This window comes from Populus euphratica, unplaced genomic scaffold, assembly GCF_000495115.2.
Source record: "Populus euphratica unplaced genomic scaffold, PopEup_1.0 scaffold2.1, whole genome shotgun sequence".
Taxonomy (NCBI): Eukaryota; Viridiplantae; Streptophyta; class Magnoliopsida; order Malpighiales; family Salicaceae; genus Populus; species Populus euphratica.
In genome coordinates, this window is record NW_011499846.1 from 4,340,073 (window position 1) to 4,358,315 (window position 18,243).

The following is an 18,243-nucleotide window of genomic DNA, read 5'->3' on the forward strand; positions in this document are numbered from 1 at the left end:
ATATATATATATATATATATATATATATATATATAAAGAATTAAAAATAATTATAACCCTACAAGGTTTTTAGGCTAGCCAAAACAAATTCTAAACCTATTATATTTTCGTTGTCAAATTTTATACAACTAAGATTAGGGTTCACGGCAGACAAGATGTACATCAATGCTATCCTACACAATGGGGAAAAAGATACAGGAAGAAACCCAAAAAAGAGAGATAAGTGTAGTATATTCATTTGGCCATGCAGGGCAAATTAAAGTAGAATATTCAACAGTATCTTGTGGACCATATGAACAGGACAAGAAACTTGCGAATGTCCAGAAGAGAAGACACCAAAACGAGCCATCAATGCTTCCTGTCCATAGCAAATAAGCGCCGAATCTTGTGTGCCATTAGACATGCAAGCTGATCAAGATTTGTATGTTGCACAAACTATAACCTTTCACAATCATACAAAGCTAGGCCAACCTTTTTTTTTTGTTAGCAAAGTGTCGCTCATTTGGCAGATTAAACTGTTTATAGGACCATTCTTTACAACAAATTTAGGGCATGGTTTAGTTCTTTTCCAAGGAATATATGCCATGATCATAATGAAAAAGGAACACTTGTGATAGCTGACTCTTTCATGATCAGTAACATCCAAACAGGCAGCAACACTTTACAAAAGGCAGTGTGATTTTTACTACTTTATTGCAAATAGTCATTAGGTAATTATGATTATAGTTCGAGCATTAATTATTTTATTAAGCCTTTTATGACCGTTCATTGCTCTAAAAGCCAAAATGACAATATGCCGCCTGTAGCTTGTGTGGTCATGGCAATGCTTGCCCTATTCTCTTTGTTTTTTTGTTCGTGCCTGCCAATATTACTCCATGTAAGGGCACGATTGCCATACTCACTCCTTCCTTCGTGCACTCTCCTGCTCCTTCGGTAAGAGCTTCAAATTGGGTGGAAGGCTACAGGTTTGGTATCCAGTTTTCAGGTGCCAAAATCTTCGAAAACATCCCGCACTCTTCACCTCCACCTGCTCAGGCTGTAAGTTCTTACTGCTTTTTAGTGCTTTGATGCATGTCCATGCACCTTTTCTACATTTTCATTCTCTCACATGCTTTGAAATCATGCTTGTATAGAATTCCCAACATACCCAGAGATTTTCACTTAATTAGGGGTACTAGACAGTGGAGTTTCAGATTTTTAATGTGAATTTTCTATTTAATCACACAAACACATGCGTTTATCAAATCGATTTGAATTAATTAAATCTAGTGCTTTTTTCACAGAAGTAGCACTACAATACGTACCATCTCCTGATGATGTCGTGTTTATAATTCGTAATATTGTGATGATAAGATTGCTAGGAATAGGAACAGTCACGTTTACATTCATTGCATTAACTTTTCAAAAACATCAATTTGATGTCTTTTTTAGCAAAATAAAATAATTAAAAAGCAAGTTGTAATGCAAAAATAAATACTCATTAAATTATATTTAATATATTACTATGTGTTTGTGTATGTGTGACTGTGTGTGTGTGTATAGGGAAAAGAGAAAAAAATAATTGCATTAATGAAGGGTATGAAAAATAATAATTAATTAATTCGCATGACATTAAATATAATTCAATTAGTGGTTAATTAACTAGATCGAATTTTTTCCAGCCTCATCAAGCGGAATCTAATTTTATTGCTAATTTGCATAGAAAATAGATGCTCGGACTATAGACAAGTGATGATCAGTACTGTTAGAGACATTTGTACTTTGGGTTATCCTTAATGCACATAATTAATTAATTATTATTTTTTATATCCTTCAATAATACAATTATTTTCCCCCCTCTTTTCCCTCTCTTAACCACACACATGTACACAAGTAAATAAAAAATTTTAAAAGGATCGAAAAGACGTGCGTATTCCTTCGCAGTTCCTAGCTCCCATTTCTTTTGCTTGAAAATATTTTTTTATAAAAAGAATACTAGTATTTTGATAATAAAAATTCTTTAACTCTCCAATGAAAGCGTGTGAAATAAAAAAGAATCACTTCCTTCCATGATTTGAAGAAAGGAAATCACGTGCCTTGTCCGGCTAACCGTTCCTCCCAACGATATTACAAATTTCGCGCCGCTTTCATCCCTTGACACGCAGGCAGTCTCTCCTCTTTCTCTATTGATTTAATTATGTCCCCGCTCTTCCAATTCAATTCAAAATTTCCTTTCTTCGTTTCAACTCTCCATTTATTTTAATTTCCAAAAACAAGTTAAGTGATATATAATAACATGTAAGTAATGGGTTTAAATTGATATATATATATATATATATATATATATATATATAGGAGCATGTTATATATATAAAGGCATGTTAAAGAAATAATCATGATATATTCTTGAATTAAATATATGCAATTTATAGAGATAATAAAAATGAATAAAACAAATTATATGAAATGTTAATTAGATCTCCTTCGATTAAATAATTAAAATAATTTTTTTCTATTATTGATTAGAAAATAATCAAGAATATTTAGATTATTATTTCTTGAACATGCCTCACTTATTTGATTTTTTTAATTGATTAGAAAATAATTAAAAATATTTATCTTAAGTACGTGAACTTGTTAATAATTGTTACTATACATGTATCCTTTCTATCCATTTAAATTTGTGGGTTCTTGTTTTCAACTCACGGAATTTATCCGAGAATTAATACTCTCACAATTAAGAAAGAAAAAAAGAAATGTGCCTATGTTTAAGTGTTTTTTTTTTTTATTATTATTATTATTGAACATTGCTCTACTGTCTTATTTGTTATGGGTTGCTGATGGTTTAATTTGCAGTGCATTGACTTTGTCTTGAAAGATGGTTGCATTTGGAAAGAAGTTGAGACAGAACCAAATTGAAGAATGGCAACGGTATGTGTTTTATGATTTGAAGCAGAAAATTTTGACTTGCTCTGAAATGTATCATGCTGCTTATTAAGGTCACTATGATAGTATTACTGTGCTTACAATCTGAAAATTATTCTTCAGATACTATATTAATTATAAGTTGTTGAAGAAGAAAGTCAACAGATATTCACAGCAAATTCAAGTTGGAGCAGACAATCAACAAAATGTTCTCAAGGACTTCTCAATAATGCTTGATAATCAGGTTTTTCCTCTGATCTTATGCTTTAACATTGTATCTAGTGTCATATGCGCGTTGGAAAAGCTTTCTTGACTTCAGTTGTTTGTCAATGAATGATGAAGGCATACTTTTAAGTGCTCCAAAAAAGTATTTTTCAGACTTATACAGCGTTTCTCGCATGGGAATTTCAGTTAGAATTAGTTTATCCATGGATAATTGATAATGATGACTGATTTTCATTTGCAAGTGCTATCAATCATTCCCTTAAGACTGTTTGAGGCTAAATTTCATTTTTTCTGCCTACTTTTTAACAATTTCAGATTGAGAAGATTGTCATGTTTATGCTGGAACAAAAAGGACTGCTAGCAAGCAGATTGTCAATTCTTGGAGAACAGCATGACGCTCTGGTGGAGCAGTCAGATGGATCTAAAATATCTGAACTACGAGAAGCTTACAGGGTAGTAGGGCAGGATCTCTTAAGGCTTCTGTTTTTTGTTGAGATCAATGCTATTGGTTTGCGAAAGATTCTGAAGAAATTTGATAAGCGCTTTGGCTATAGGTTCACTGATTACTATGTGAAAACCCGAGCAAACCATCCTTATTCTCAGCTGCGGCAGGTCTTCAAGCATGTGGTGAGAAGCCCAAATGAAATCAAAAAGTCCATCAACAAGTCTTGAGTCGATCAATTCCTCTGGAAATTTGTTTTGCTTGCGACGTTAGTTACATCTTTGCGTTATTTTGGTGCTTGATATGGAATAGTTGAATTTGCAGGGTGTTGGGGCTGTTGTTGGAGCTATATCACGCAATCTTGCAGATCTTCAAGATCAAGAGGGCAACTACATATCGATATATGACCAGCCTGCATTATCCCACCCGGTTTTCTCTCATATCCATACTAAATGCAATAGTATTGCTCTCTTTTAATATTTCTTAACACCATGTTTTATTTTCCTGGGACTTTATGACCATACTTTATTGAATGGCATCTGATAATTTTTGGTGTGGAGAGGCAAAAAGATTTATATCAATCAAGAGAAATTAGCTCAGCTCCAAACAATTTAGCACATCTTGCTTAAGATATAATGTAATTTATTTGACTTTGAAGATGATCAACACCTAATCAGAAGGTAACAGATTTGACATCGAATACATTTTTCAACTTCTCTTGGTTGCTGGCCAGGACTTTCCTAATTTCCCTGTATCACTGCAGCATTTCAGATGTCAATTAAGCATGTTATAGAGTCGGTCTTGTTATTGATTCAGAATGTAATTTGCACATATTGAATTGGCATTTATGATAATTTTGCAGGATCCTGTCATTGATTCTATTAAAGAAGCGGTAAACAGGTTATCAAACTCAACAAATTTTCTAGAGTTTTTGGGAAAGCATGCGTTTATTTTTCAAGACGAGTCACCAACTCCATCTGAAGACCATCTTGCTGAGCAGAGATATCATTTCATGTCACTTCTCTTGAACTTGGTGAATACATTTCTATATATGGTCAACACATATATTATCGTCCCAACAGCAGATAACTACTCCCTACACCTGGGAGCAGCAGCAACTGTTTGTGGTGTCATTATTGGATCGATGGCTGTTGCGCAGGTGTTCTCTTCAGTATACTTCAGTGCATGGTCAAATAGGTCATATCTGAGGCCACTTGTGTTTAGTAGCATCGTTCTTCTTGTGGGAAACACCTTATATGCACTGGCTTATGACCTTAATTCCATACCGGTCCTTCTGATCGGTCGACTTTTCTGTGGGTGAGTAATTTCGATCCTTGCATTGTTTAGGCAGTCAAGTGAACAGGGGTCAAGTTTCTGTGTTGCACTTAGCAATAAACATATTCAAACAGTTCAGGTATTGTAATGTAAAAGTTTTTATTTAAATTAAATTTTCTTTCTAACAAATATTTTCTCTAGTGCCTTCTATACCTCACAAGTTCTACATCAGAATGTGAAATATTACTGCAAGTTCCGCTTTTTAGCAGTTTTTTAGTGTTAGTGTAAAGGAAAGTCACACGCTGCTTGTTACATTCAAAATGATTCATTTATGTCGATCTATCAATTTAACCAATGAGGCGATGGGGTCATCATTTCAGGTTAGGTTCGGCAAGAGCTGTTAACAGACGTTACATCAGTGATTGTGTGCCGCTCAAATTGCGACTGAAAGCTTCAGCAGGCTTTGTCAGTGCAAGTGCACTAGGAATGGCATGCGGTCCAGCTCTTGCTTGCTTATTTCAAACCAATTTTAAGATATACAAACTTACATTTAACCAAGACACATTACCTGGCTGGGTAATGGCTCTTTCATGGCTTGTCTATCTACTTTGGCTGTGGGTTTCTTTTAGAGAGCCTCCTCGGGAGAATAACAAGCTTTCTCCACGGGAATCTTACACTGGTTTGTCAACAAAATTCAATTTTCTAATCATTACATATTTTTATGATTTAGTCCACCTCTAATTTTCATTCCAGGGGTATATCTTATTTGTTTCATTGCCACTTGGGGACATTGCCACCTTTTTTTCCATTGATCTGCACTTTGATCTACCAAGTGTTTATCTACTATATTCAGTAAAACAATCCTTCTTGCGTTAGTTTGGTGCGTGTGTTTCGTTTGAAAAGCGCACTCTAGGCCCTAGGAGCTTACCAACATTTTCGATGTCTAAAATCTTATGCTTACCTCAGCAATGCAGCTAAGAACTTGATATTTTATACTGCAGGGCTCCCAGTACAAGATGATGTAAAAATTGATTTTACCCAACCATTGCTTTTGAATTCAGAAGCTAAGCTTCAAGATAACAATGTTGACCAAGAATTCGATGATGGTGAAGAAGATTCTGATGAAAACCATAAACCTGTCACTTCAATTGTGTCAGCATATCGATTACTTACACCATCTGTGAAGGTTCTATTTCTTTGTCTTATTTGACTATTAACATAAGAGATCATAATGATTATTCTACGATTCTAACCCTTAGTAACGTTTATGGAGGAAATATAATCATAACAGTTAAGGTAGCATTATTGTTTTCTATTCTTTGTTATCGAAAGTCTCAGATTTGTGTGAATCCTGCCATCACTTGCCAGGTTCAATTATTTATTTATTTTATGCTGAAATATGCAATGGAGATTTTGGTTGCTGAATCAAGTGTCGTCACCGAACATTACTTTATCTGGTCAACCACGAGTGTAGCATTTTTTCTTGCATTTCTGGGGCTAACAGTGCTTCCTGTGAATGTGATTGTTGGAAACTACATCAGCAACATGTTTGAAGAGAGGTAAACCCTTCAAAAGTGGAAAAGGTCCACTCTTTATGATCTTATGTTGTCTACTCCATCAGTATAAAGAAAAAAAAAGATAAAAGAAATATAAAAGAAATCGAGTTAGATGAGACATTTTGCACGGATTCATATACTTCAGTCTTTGCTGACAATCCTCTATATACCGTACGCGTTGTATAGAATTAGAATAGAACTGGTTCAATTAAAGATCCAAGAGCTGATTGTTTAATGATGTGAACTGGCTTTGGCTCTGGTCTGTCTCTTTTTCTACTAAAAACTCAAAATATCATATGTGATGTACAGATGAGAACACGTGAATATAATAATTTCAAGTCATCCTGTCACAAGATAATGCATAAGGCACTATGCTTGTCGGTGATACAGGATGCAAAATTTCCTGCAAAATTCATTCTATTTGCGCTAACATATCATTCATAAATTTGATAACCTGGTTGCAGGCAAGTTCTACTGGCATCTGAAATTATGGTGTTGATAGGTATACTCCTAAGCTTCCAAGTACTGATCCCTTATACAGTGCCTCAATATGTCGGCGCAGCATTTATCACATTCGTATCCGCTGAAGTCCTTGAAGGTAATTGTAACTAGAATGGAAAAGACATCGGATGTTGTCTATGCTTCTTGTTAGGAGCAAAGGATAGCTACCACTGACCTTTTGGTTGACTTCTTTCTTTTCCTTTTGAAATGTTACTATTTCATATGCTTGACCTGTCCACTTTACATTTGGATAACACTTTCTTAAGTTTGCTTCAAATGATTCAAGATACCACTGTTTGGTGATATCCAGGTGTGAATTTATCACTTCTATCTCGGGTCATGTCATCGAGGCTTTCTCGTGGGACATATAATGGAGGGTTGCTTTCAACAGAAGCTGGGACCTTGGCTCGAGTAATCGCAGATGGAACAATAACTTTGTCTGGGTACCTGGGAGAGAATAGGCTCTTGAATGTCACCTTGGTTCCTTCACTCTTCATCTGTCTATCCTCCATTATTGCCACCTGCTTCACCTACAACTCTCTCTACTGAATCTCTTCCACTCTCTCATGGGCACATGTAACACAACATAATAATATGAACTTTCTTGACAATCAAATGCCAAATGCAGTTTGTTATGGTTTCTTAAGCCTCTGAGCATTCAATGCTTGGTGGAGGTATCTATATTATATTAGTTTGTTATGGTTTCTTGACAACCAAGCTGCACAGAACCGTGATTTTTCATCATTTTACTTTTACAACTTGATTTCTTAAGATTTAAGCAGTTCATTTCCATCACAAACTGTCAATAACTTATGTTTCCAAATATGACAGAATATCCACCATTCATGCATTAGTTATGGATTTTAGAGTTGCCAACACTAGCTAGTTCTTTAGCATGGATTATTTGTGTTATTCTGATGTGAGTACATATGAGGATGGTTACTACACATTGCCACAGCAAATATACGTCGATAAAAAGCTCTCACGTAATTGAAAACATCAAGATGTGTTGTTAAGCCATTTGGCGTGATTTCCTTGGACTCGTCCAAGAGTTTATCAAAGGGAAATACTCGGTTGGATAATGACGTGATCAGTGGTGTATCAGAGGTAGGTCCTTTGTTAAGATTTATACGATTTTAGTGGGAATGTGGGATCCGTGAACTGATTCTTGGTAATAGGAATCTGAAAAAAACGGTGAAATTTTTTTGGGATTGAGAGGAGATAAGGTTGAAAATCTCAGCCCCTACTCTTCACACTTCGGAAATTTCAGGGACAAATATGTATGAGAGTTTAATTTGAATGCTAAATCTCTGCTTGAAATTTCAAGCTCTGAGTTATTGTTGGCCGAGTGAAGCTAAGATCCTGGACGATCACTTTCTTGAACGGGACAACATTTACGAATCCCTGAGGAAGCTGCTAACAGATCTTCTCGACATTCGTCATGCCGGACAAGTAACCATGGGAGGATGGTTTGTTCAGGTTGGTTTTGGCATTTTTATGACAATTAAATAGAAGTTAGGAAGGCAATAGCGTTTTATATCTTAGTTTTATGCTAGTTCTTGAAGAAGGAAAAAAATTGTTTAGGTGATAAAAATTGTTATTAAACACAACTTAATGGATTAATTAATTTTTGAAACCTTTCAACTGAACTTTTTATTTAGTCTAAGATTAAAATTAAATTATTTAAAAATTATTCTAATATAATCTAGTCAACTTACTATGTTCATAAATAACATGGATTAACAGTAAAAAAACATAAATAGTGAAGAAGATGAGTTGACACCCCAAATCTTTTAGACATATATCAGATAGTTCATCCGCACTGCGTTACGAGTGACCTTTTAATAAATTAACGAATTTATATCTAAGCAATCTATTAATATAAATCAGAAACAAAATATGCAGCATACAAAGATGCGTTAAGAAGGAAACCAATGCAAAAGGGCTGTGGATTTTTGGTACAAAGAGTAGAGGCAATTGTCAAGCAAAAGAGCAGAAGTCAGAGTGTCTAAAGATCAACAATGTTTGGCCAAACAAAGCCATGAAGTTTGCTGTAAAAAAAGGGTGAAAATGCAGGGGGGATTGCTAATTTTTCTCTGCAAGTGTTTTGTTCAGTCTTGTTGCAGACATCTTTAAGCAATGGTTTAAAGGGTTCAAGGTCAGAGATCCTGCAACAAAGAAACGATGCAAATGTCATCTGGAAAAGAGAGAAGAAGATGCGCAGATGTTTGTTATGAAGTTGATGATTGAACCAGATTTTAAAAAGGGCAGCAATGGCTAGCGAAAATCCCAAAGAGGAAAAAGCATGTATTTACATGGTAAAAGCATAGATTGGCAGTTGCTTAAACAGTGCTGCTACAAATCCAAAAGCCCTCCATTTCCTCCAGACGATGTTCTAGTCAATCTACCCACACTTAGCCGCAGGTTGAATTAAGATAATTTTTAGAGAAAAATAGAATATGTAATTGCAAGTGTTGTTATTTTTTTCTCATCAAGAAATATTTTAATTGTGAGGTGAAAATTTGAGCCATGTTTTTAAAAAATCAATAATTATATGCAAAAATAAATATAAATATTTTTTTAACAATATCCTGTCACAGGAGCTGTTCAATTATTCTCATTTATTTATATCCCTTATTTTTTTTAACAACAGCAATAGTTTATTTTATTGAAATAAAATAATATGGTAGTATAATTCCTCTATTATTTATTAAGTTTTTTCATCCTCAAAAAATATTATTTTTTTGTTGTATGTCCTTTACTTAATATAAAAAAACAACCCGAACAAAAATCAAACAAATTTTGGATGCTTTTAAACCAAAATAAGAAATATGTCCCTCAAATTAAAATCATTTTATCTTGTTAATGCATTCCCTTTTTATCATACTTTTTTATCAAATATTTTTTTAGACAAAATTAGATAATAAAAGTAAGTTTAAATTATTATTTTTTATATAATTCTAATGCGAATATATCAATAATATAAAAATAATATATTACTTGTGTGTAGGGTATTTTTTTAATAGTGTTATCAAACCTGGTCGTCCACTTAATTAACTTGGAGAACCCATTTTTCAAGTTCTTGCCTAACACATATTGCAAATTAAACATTTTTTGAGTTGATCTTACATTAACTTGGAGAACCTATTTTTCAAGTTCTTGCCTAACACATATTGCAAATTAAACATTTTTTGAGTTGATCTTACATTAACTTGGAGAACCTATTTTTCAAGTTCTTGCCTAACACATATTGCAAATTAAACATTTTTTGAGTTGATCTTACATTAACTTGGAGAACCTATTTTTCAAGTTCTTGCCTAACACATATTGCAAATTAAACATTTTTTGAGTTGATATTACATGAATTGATCAAACAAATAATAAGGATAAGTAAAAAAAAAACTGAAAAATAGATTAAGCTAAGAAAATTGAAAAAAATAACTAAAAAAATCAAACCGTGAAAAAAATTAATTAAAATTTTAAAAAAATTGACCAGTTTGGTTTGGTTTAGTTTTGATTTTATAAGTCTAAAACTAAAAAAACCAAACCGAAACCAAACCAGAAAAAAACCGAGCTAAAATTGAGTCAAACAGAAAAAATTGAGCCAAACCGGTTTGAATCGATTTTTGTCCTAAAAAACTGAACTGAACTGAAATCGATCGGTTTGAACCATTTTTTAATTTTGGTTTGATTACTTTTTTTTATATAAACCAAACCGAACTTAAAATGATCATCTCTACCAAATAAGTCCAAATGCGACTCCAACAAACTATTCAAAAACTTATTTAATCCTAACAAAATGAAGGTAATGTTTTTTTTTTAATTTTAATATTGAAATGATGATATTTTATATTGATTCAAGTCAAATCAAGTTAATTTATCAAACATATAACTTGATTTATGAAGTTATTGTCTAATAACTTTATTATTTAAAATTTATTTTTATATTTAATTACAAAATAATAAAAATAACATGCATGAGAAACTAATCAAATGATTTTTTAAAAAATCATATAAATCACACCAAAACAAAAGCATGCTGATGTGAAAAAAAAGAGCTATAATTTTATTAAAAAACAAAATCAAAATTACTTAGTAATGACCTCCTTAAATGAGCTAGGATTGAGGCTTTATATCACTTGAGGAAAATTATTTTGATTTAACATGTTAAATTTATTATAAAAGTTATGAGACTAAATAAATTATATAAAAAATAAATTATAATAAATTATAAAATTTATTTTTTAATAAAAAAATAAAATTAAAAAATAAACACAGATATATATATATATGCGCGCACCACTCCTTTTAGTTGTTTGCTTTAAGTAATAATTATAAAATTCAATTTATAATCGATTTAAAAATTTAAGTTGAAGGTTAAGTGAGTTAATTTAAGATTTTTTAAAAAACAAAGGTTAATTTTGAAAAAGTAAAATTTCATTCAAGTTTTGACTAATTTAACTGGATCTTGAATTTATTTATTAAATTAATCAAATTTAATTAAATTAATTTTTGTTTAGTTTTACATAAAATCTAACTTGAATTAAATTTAGATGAATCATTTTATATATTAAACATGCTTAATATCATTAATAACATTGTTTAAAGATTTATTTTATTATTAATGATGATGTAAGTAATTAAATTATTTAGCAACATAATTATAATTATATTGGAAGTAAATTTATTTTACTAACATGAGTTTACCCAACTTATAGAATCTTTAATTATTATAATAATCATTAGTTATTTTATTTATTATACACTATTTAATACATCACCTGTTATTAATTATGAATTATCAAAATTTTATGTTTTTTATATTTAGTTATTAAATTTTGACTAAACAATTAAATTGAATTGCTTAAATTAAGAAATCAATTAATTATTTAATACATCAATTCTATTATCTAAATATCTTGAATTTTAAGATTTGTTATTTTTAATATTTAAATATGTTTTTAAAAAAATTCTTTATCTACTATCAAATTTAATTTTAATATCCATTTTCAGTTATAATGTAGTTTGTGTGTTTTTTCATTAACTACAAGAATAAGATTATAAAAAATAAAATTTTCATAAATCTAATAATTTCAACATAAATAACCTGATTTTGACTTGTTTTTTTTTTTTAAAAAAAGAGACTTTGTGATGCAGGAAAAATGTAATTCATTGTTCATAATTAACTGTTACCAAGTATTTGTGCTTTGGAATCGTATCGTAATCGGAAAACTCATTTGTGATAGCCCGAGAAAACACCATGGCTGGGCCCACGATGCACTGTACTCTCTCTCTATATATATATATATATATTATGCGCGCGTAAAATTTAACAAAAGATCCTTAAACAGTACGGTGCTACTGCTTCGATTTGATGTCTGCTTAGAAAGAGAAAAAAGAAAACCCAAAACTGAAGCAAAAAACAAAACAAAACAGACATCCACCCACAAAGAACGATAACACGGTAAAAACATGTCATCAGCAGACATACCAGAAGGAACTGTAAGGAACATACTAGAACAAGACACACTCAAGTGGGTTTTTGTTGGAGGCAAAGGTGGTGTGGGCAAAACGACATGCAGTTCGATCCTTTCAATTCTCTTGGCTCAAGTCAGATCTTCTGTTTTAATCATATCTACTGATCCAGCTCATAATCTTAGTGATGTGTTTCAACAACGATTTACAAAGACTCCTACTTTGGTTAATGGGTTCAGCAATCTATATGCTATGGTAAAGTTTGGATCTTTTTTGGTTTCGTTATTGGGGGTTTGAAAGGATTTTTCTTTTCTTTTTGGATTTGAAGATGAGTAGTTGATGAATTTAGTTCTTTTTTAATTTTTTATGTTTGGTTTCTGAAGAGCTCAGAAATTGAGCTTTTGTTGTGTGAAATATCCTTGTAGAATTTGGTAAGGTTTTGTTCTTTGATTCTTTTATTTTTAAAGAAGCTGTCTTTGAAGAGGTTGGATTTTGAGTTTTTATTTTTTATCTTGTTAATTGAATTGGGAAGTTGTTATATTGCGTTTCAGTATCTAATCGTGGCATTGTTTGGGCAATGCTGCTTTTTGCAGGAGGTGGATCCTAATGTTGAAAACGACGATATTGGAGGAAACGAAGGAATGGATTCTTTGTTTTCCGAGCTTTCGAATGCAATTCCTGGGATTGATGAGGCCATGAGTTTCGCCGAGATGTTGAAGTAAGAACTATTTTTCCATCGTCTTGACTATTTTGCAATGTTGAGGTGCATTACTGGTTCAGTGATCATTATGATCTTGTGGCTTGATGTTTGATTGACTTCCGGGGTGGGAATTTTATGCTTATTTTCTTTTTATTTATTGAGGATTGTTCTGGGGTTTCTTCAGAGTTTGCAAAACTGAAAAAAATTGAGATTTATTGTGTTATTAGTTTCAGGAATGTTCTTTTGTTTCAATTACAAGCACTGTTCAGGAGTTAATTTTAAGTGAATTTATTTTTCTGCAAGCTATAGTTGAGTTGAGTACTCATTCTAAAAAACTAGGCTTCCTGCATGTTATTTGAGTTCTGCGGCACATTTTCAGTTTGTTGGTGTTATTTATTTGTTTCTATCATTTGAATCTTTGATCAGAAAGTTTTGAGCAAGTTCTAGAGATGGTCTTTTACAAAATTTAGTTTCTTATAGTTTTGTTTAAAATGTAAGTGAATACATTGCATTGTTGAATGCGGAGCATTTTTCTGCCTTACCAACACTGATATATTATCCCTGCCCTTGCCAAAGGGTTTGCTGGGTGACAAAGGGTGATTACTCTCTTTGCAGCCTTTGCTTGACAAAGTAGTATCAACTTAATGTTTTCAATTATCAAGAATCTAATGCTTGCTGCTCAACTTATTTGTTTTGCAGGCTGGTACAAACAATGGGTTATTCCTGTATTGTATTCGATACAGCTCCAACTGGTCATACACTCCGGCTATTACAACTTCCTTCAACTTTGGAGAAGGGGCTTCAAAAGGTGATGTCTTTGAAAAGTAAATTTGGCGGCCTAATTAGTCAGGTATTTCTTTCGTTGTTATCAAGTATTAGCTTTTTAATTCAAGTGGCAGGTCACATTTTTTGTTTGTCTTTGACTATATGAAAGTGGAAACAGCTATTTACTAAAGTTTATTTGTCTCTTTTCTTGCCAGGTGATGCATATGTAATAATTTATTTCAAACTGTTCAGATGCCTGGTTTAACTGCTTTTTTTTTTCCATTCCTATTTTAGCATGTTCTAAGAATTGAAGAGCTGTGTTTCCTTTCCTTCCAACATCTGTTTCCCTTAGCTTAATGGCTAGGAGAGAAAAATATGTTGCACTCTAACGTGTCATGTTCTATTTTGGAAATTTTTTATCTATGCAATTTATGATGATCCTTTGTTGTTTGGGTTTCCTAGTTGCTTACTTATTTTACAGTTTTGTATCCCCAGGGCATTGTTTATTTTCAGTGCTCCTTTCCTCACTGCCACCATAGCATGAAAGTATAATTGCTTCTGTACCCTTCAGCTTTTATGTAATGTTTGAGTTGGGTGGTGGAACGAACATTCAATCTCCAATGTGCCAGTTCAATATTTGAGCCTTTGGCCTGTGCATGACTGCATGTTCATTTCTCGTTTGTTGCTGTCCTTTCATTCCCCTGGTAACTGTTCATACATTAGGCATGAATGGTGCGACCAAAAATATACTGAACCATCCATGATCGGTGGGCCAGCTATAGGAATGGCCTCAGATGGCAATGGTAGGTTATGCTCTTTCCTCTTCTCCATTATTCTCTTCCTGGTATTTGAATGTTGAAGCTTTTGATTAAAGAGCTGAATCCAGAAATACTAGGTTTAGTTATCTGAGAAAGGAAGAAGAAGAAGAAGAAGAAGAAAAGATATAATAGGATTTACAGTTCCTCTTGCTTTAGATTTTGTGATTCTGTCAGCAGTCTTCTGTCACTATAGCTACTTGTCATTTGGAAGAAGTGTAGTGTGTTGCTCTTTCCATTTTGACCATTGATGTCTGAGAATAAATTTTAGCCTCTGATTACAGGATTTCCCTTTCCCATGCAGTTGATTGATATTAAGTTTCACACCTTTGTATCATTAATTCTCTTGTCACTTTCAATTATTAAAAATACAATGATGTACAATTGCTAAGTCTTGGAATTTTTATGGCAGATGACTCGTCTATTTGGCCTTGATGATGAATTTGGCGAGGATGCCATCTTGGGAAGGCTTGAAAGCATGAAAGATGTGATTGAGAAAGTCAATAAGCAATTCAAAGACCCAGTAAGATCTTCCATCTGTGTGATTGTGTTTGTGTACATTTAATTGTTAATTATGCTATGTTTCAGTTGCTGAGGTTTTTTGTTTGATTGTATATTTATACCTGCTTTTATTTAGAGGATTGAAAGACTTCCACTAACTCATTATTGCTTTAGGGCTCTGGTAGATAATTGATGAAGGTGTCTGAAGTAATGGTAATAAAAAATTATTGGGTTTAGGATGTTCTTGTCATTATTGTCATTCTCTCTCCTTATTGTCTGGTATCATTGTAATTATTGGCATATGGCAGTTTAGTGCTGTTAAATTGGATGGAAGACTAAGTGTCTGCTGTATCACATCATGGTTGCCTTGCATATAGTTAGAGGGTATAACTATCTTTAACATGGCCATCTAATTGAGTAATTTCTGGTCAGGGACGGAACTACAGCATGCTTTGAGGGGGACATCGCACCCCAAAAGTTTAAAATATTTTAATTTTGATCCTTAAATTTTCAAAATTTTCATAATAGTTATGCATTCAACCCCTCCAAAAATAAAATAGTTGCTCTCCAACCTTGTAGTTTTTATGATCGCACCCCATTTAAAATTTTCTAGTTCCACCGCTGTTTCTGGTGTTTGGTTTCTCTTGCTTTTAATGCTGATAACATAAGATACTGTAGATTTTCAAGTCTGGAAGCTATGACTTGCAAATATTCTTGATGGGCTGTATTCTCACTGAAAATTTTCACTATATAGATGGTGTTTTTGTTTTCTTGTTGAACATTCCAGTTTCTTTATCACTTTTGTATTTTTTTTTCATCTTACTTTATGCACTTGTGTTTCCTGCTTCCAGGACTTGACAACCTTTGTTTGTGTTTGCATTCCCGAGTTCCTCTCCCTTTATGAAACTGAGAGACTGGTTCAGGAGCTTGCCAAAGTTGAGATTGATACACATAATATTATCATTAATCAAGTCCTTTATGATGAAGAAGGTGTTATCAACGTCCCTTACCACCTCATTATGGTTTTCATATTCTTTCTTAGATAAATGCTAGTTAACCATTGTTGGTTGGTGTTTTTATTCTAGATGTCGAATCCAAATTACTCAAAGCAAGAATGCGGATGCAAAAGAAGTACCTTGATCAGTTCTATATGTTGTATGATGACTTCAACATTACAAAACTTCCATTGTTGCCACAAGAGGTAAACTACTTATGCCATAACCTTTAGGACTTGCCAATGAACTTCTATTTTCCATAATTTGCAGAGCTTGCTTGGCAGCTCCTTTTTTTTTTCTTTTTTTCATGTTCTTAAAGCAAGCAAGTTAAACTGGCTTTAAAACAAGTTAGCTAATGTGTTCTTATATTTTTTTATTACCTTTTATATATTTTAGGATGAGCAAATATGCGAATTTTTCCCAAAAGTAGCTTATTTTCCATGAAATCGAATTTGTTTCTATATTAGTTTTTGTATTCTGGAGATTGAGGAGTGAATGTTCTGTCTTTCGTTTGGCTTCTTGCCTCGGTGGTAACTTTTTTAATATATTTTATAAGTTAATCATCCATTTGATTAGCTAGATCTGACTTAATAGGTCACTGGAGTTGAATCTCTAAAAGCTTTTTCAAGAAACTTCATATCACCATATCAACCTTCCACCAGCAGAGGCACTGTGGAAGATGTAGAACGAAGGATATCCACCCTAAAGCTGCAGTTGGAAGATACTGAAGCAGAGCTAGACAGACATCGCAAAGGAAAGCAAAAGGTTTAAACTCCGCATGGCCAACCATTTTGCCAGAGTTATCAATTAGATTGCGTCCAGTCAGGTCATTTTGGGCTGATGGGATGGAGAGTCGATGCTTTATTGAAGCTCTGTATGATGTTTTGGGCACATCAATGATTTAACAACTTATTTCTTTTTGTACCCTTACCTTACTACAGTGAGTGTAATTCAGGAAACCTGGCTAGTCGCGTCTGCTGAGCTGCTTGGGATAAAATGATGGATGATAATGAAGAAAAGGAAAACGCAGACTAGTTTGGTAGAAATCTTAGGGATCCCATTTCTTATGCACCAAAATAATCTGTAATTCAAAGTTTCAAGCTTGATGAAAGAAAACAACGACAATGTAAATTTGGTTTCATACTTTTCCTGTTAGGCTGGTCATACAAAGGGGAGAGTTGAAGGTAGGTGGCTCAACTTCTTTCGATCTTCATGTTCAGAGATGAGATGCTAAATTAGCTGCTGCATACTTCGATGACCAAACTGTCATTAATTAGCACTAGGCGTGGTTTGTATTTCAAGTGAGCCTGTTCATCCTCGTTAGGTTTCTTCTCTCTCTTTTTTTCTTATTGTTAGGAAATGATGGATTATGGTGGGATTAGTTTGTCCTACATGGTTAGATTTGGTCAAAAAACATTTATTGTAAAAAAATAATCAGTGTTGCTAATTTTTTAATAGAAAAATAATTTGAATTAGATCTAACATAATTTAATAACTAAAATGATTGTTAAAAATATAAATTGAACAAAAAAATTTAAGATATTTTTAAAATATTAAAATAGAAATATATTGGATTAATTCAAGTATTCCGTTTGCAATTCATTATAAAATTAAAATAAATTATAAAATTTAATTATTAACCAATCTAACATTCAAATATAAAATTAAAAAAAAATAAATTAATTTAGTTTAAATAGTCAAACTTGATTTAATTTCAAATTAATTAAATATTAAAAAATAAAATAAAAAATAATTTAAAACAACAAAAATAAATTAATTGACTTATGTTGTTCAAACTAATAAAATTTTAGTACTTTATATTAAAAAAAAATGAAAAGATCTGAACCCATCAAAATCATATATTCAATAATCTGAAGCTTGTCCTCTGATTGTGTATTTTCGTGTAAAAAAATGCCTGGACAAGGATCATGGGATGTGTTCTCCTCAACATAAAAATCAAACTTTTCACGAACCAAATATTTATTTTAATTATTTAAGGGATTTGGCTTAGTGTTCCGCGACATGGTCTGAGGACCAGGTCATATGTAGACTGTAATTATTTAAGATTTCGACAACCCTTTCAAAACAT

The 18,243-nt window shown here is 32.5% G+C and overlaps 2 protein-coding genes across 2 annotated transcripts; both read left to right on the plus strand.

Moving 5' to 3' along the window:
• The first annotated feature begins 790 nt into the window (after positions 1–790).
• LOC105133280 (SPX domain-containing membrane protein At4g22990-like) lies at positions 791–7,580 on the plus strand. Its single transcript, XM_011037216.1, has 11 exons — positions 791–1,038; positions 2,836–2,910; positions 3,028–3,148; positions 3,445–3,756; positions 3,896–4,000; positions 4,434–4,888; positions 5,227–5,525; positions 5,848–6,032; positions 6,215–6,405; positions 6,867–7,000; positions 7,214–7,580. The coding sequence occupies exons 2-11, from the start codon at positions 2,858–2,860 to the stop codon at positions 7,450–7,452; spliced, it is 2,094 nt and encodes a 697-aa protein (XP_011035518.1). The 5' UTR covers positions 791–1,038; positions 2,836–2,857; the 3' UTR covers positions 7,453–7,580.
• A 4,645-nt stretch (positions 7,581–12,225) lies between these two features.
• On the plus strand, positions 12,226–17,468 carry LOC105133323 (P-loop containing nucleoside triphosphate hydrolases superfamily protein). The gene is made up of 7 exons (XM_011037271.1): positions 12,226–12,633; positions 12,972–13,096; positions 13,778–13,928; positions 15,071–15,181; positions 16,011–16,149; positions 16,245–16,360; positions 16,749–17,468. The coding sequence occupies exons 1-7, from the start codon at positions 12,376–12,378 to the stop codon at positions 16,923–16,925; spliced, it is 1,077 nt and encodes a 358-aa protein (XP_011035573.1). The 5' UTR covers positions 12,226–12,375; the 3' UTR covers positions 16,926–17,468.
• The last annotated feature ends 775 nt before the right edge of the window (positions 17,469–18,243 follow it).

Excerpts from the sequence above, each read along its gene's own strand:
- LOC105133323 (XM_011037271.1), top strand. The coding sequence starts at position 12,376 with ATGTCATCAGCAGACATACCAGAAGGAACTGTAAGGAACATACTAGAA. Across the intron at positions 13,097-13,777 it reads AGTTTCGCCGAGATGTTGAA|GCTGGTACAAACAATGGGTT; the intron begins GTAAGAACTATT and ends TTTGTTTTGCAG. Across the intron at positions 16,361-16,748 it reads TTCCATTGTTGCCACAAGAG|GTCACTGGAGTTGAATCTCT; the intron begins GTAAACTACTTA and ends CTGACTTAATAG.
- LOC105133280 (XM_011037216.1), top strand. The coding sequence starts at position 2,858 with ATGGTTGCATTTGGAAAGAAGTTGAGACAGAACCAAATTGAAGAATGG. Across the intron at positions 4,889-5,226 it reads ATCGGTCGACTTTTCTGTGG|GTTAGGTTCGGCAAGAGCTG; the intron begins GTGAGTAATTTC and ends TCATCATTTCAG. Across the intron at positions 5,526-5,847 it reads TCCACGGGAATCTTACACTG|GGCTCCCAGTACAAGATGAT; the intron begins GTTTGTCAACAA and ends TTTATACTGCAG.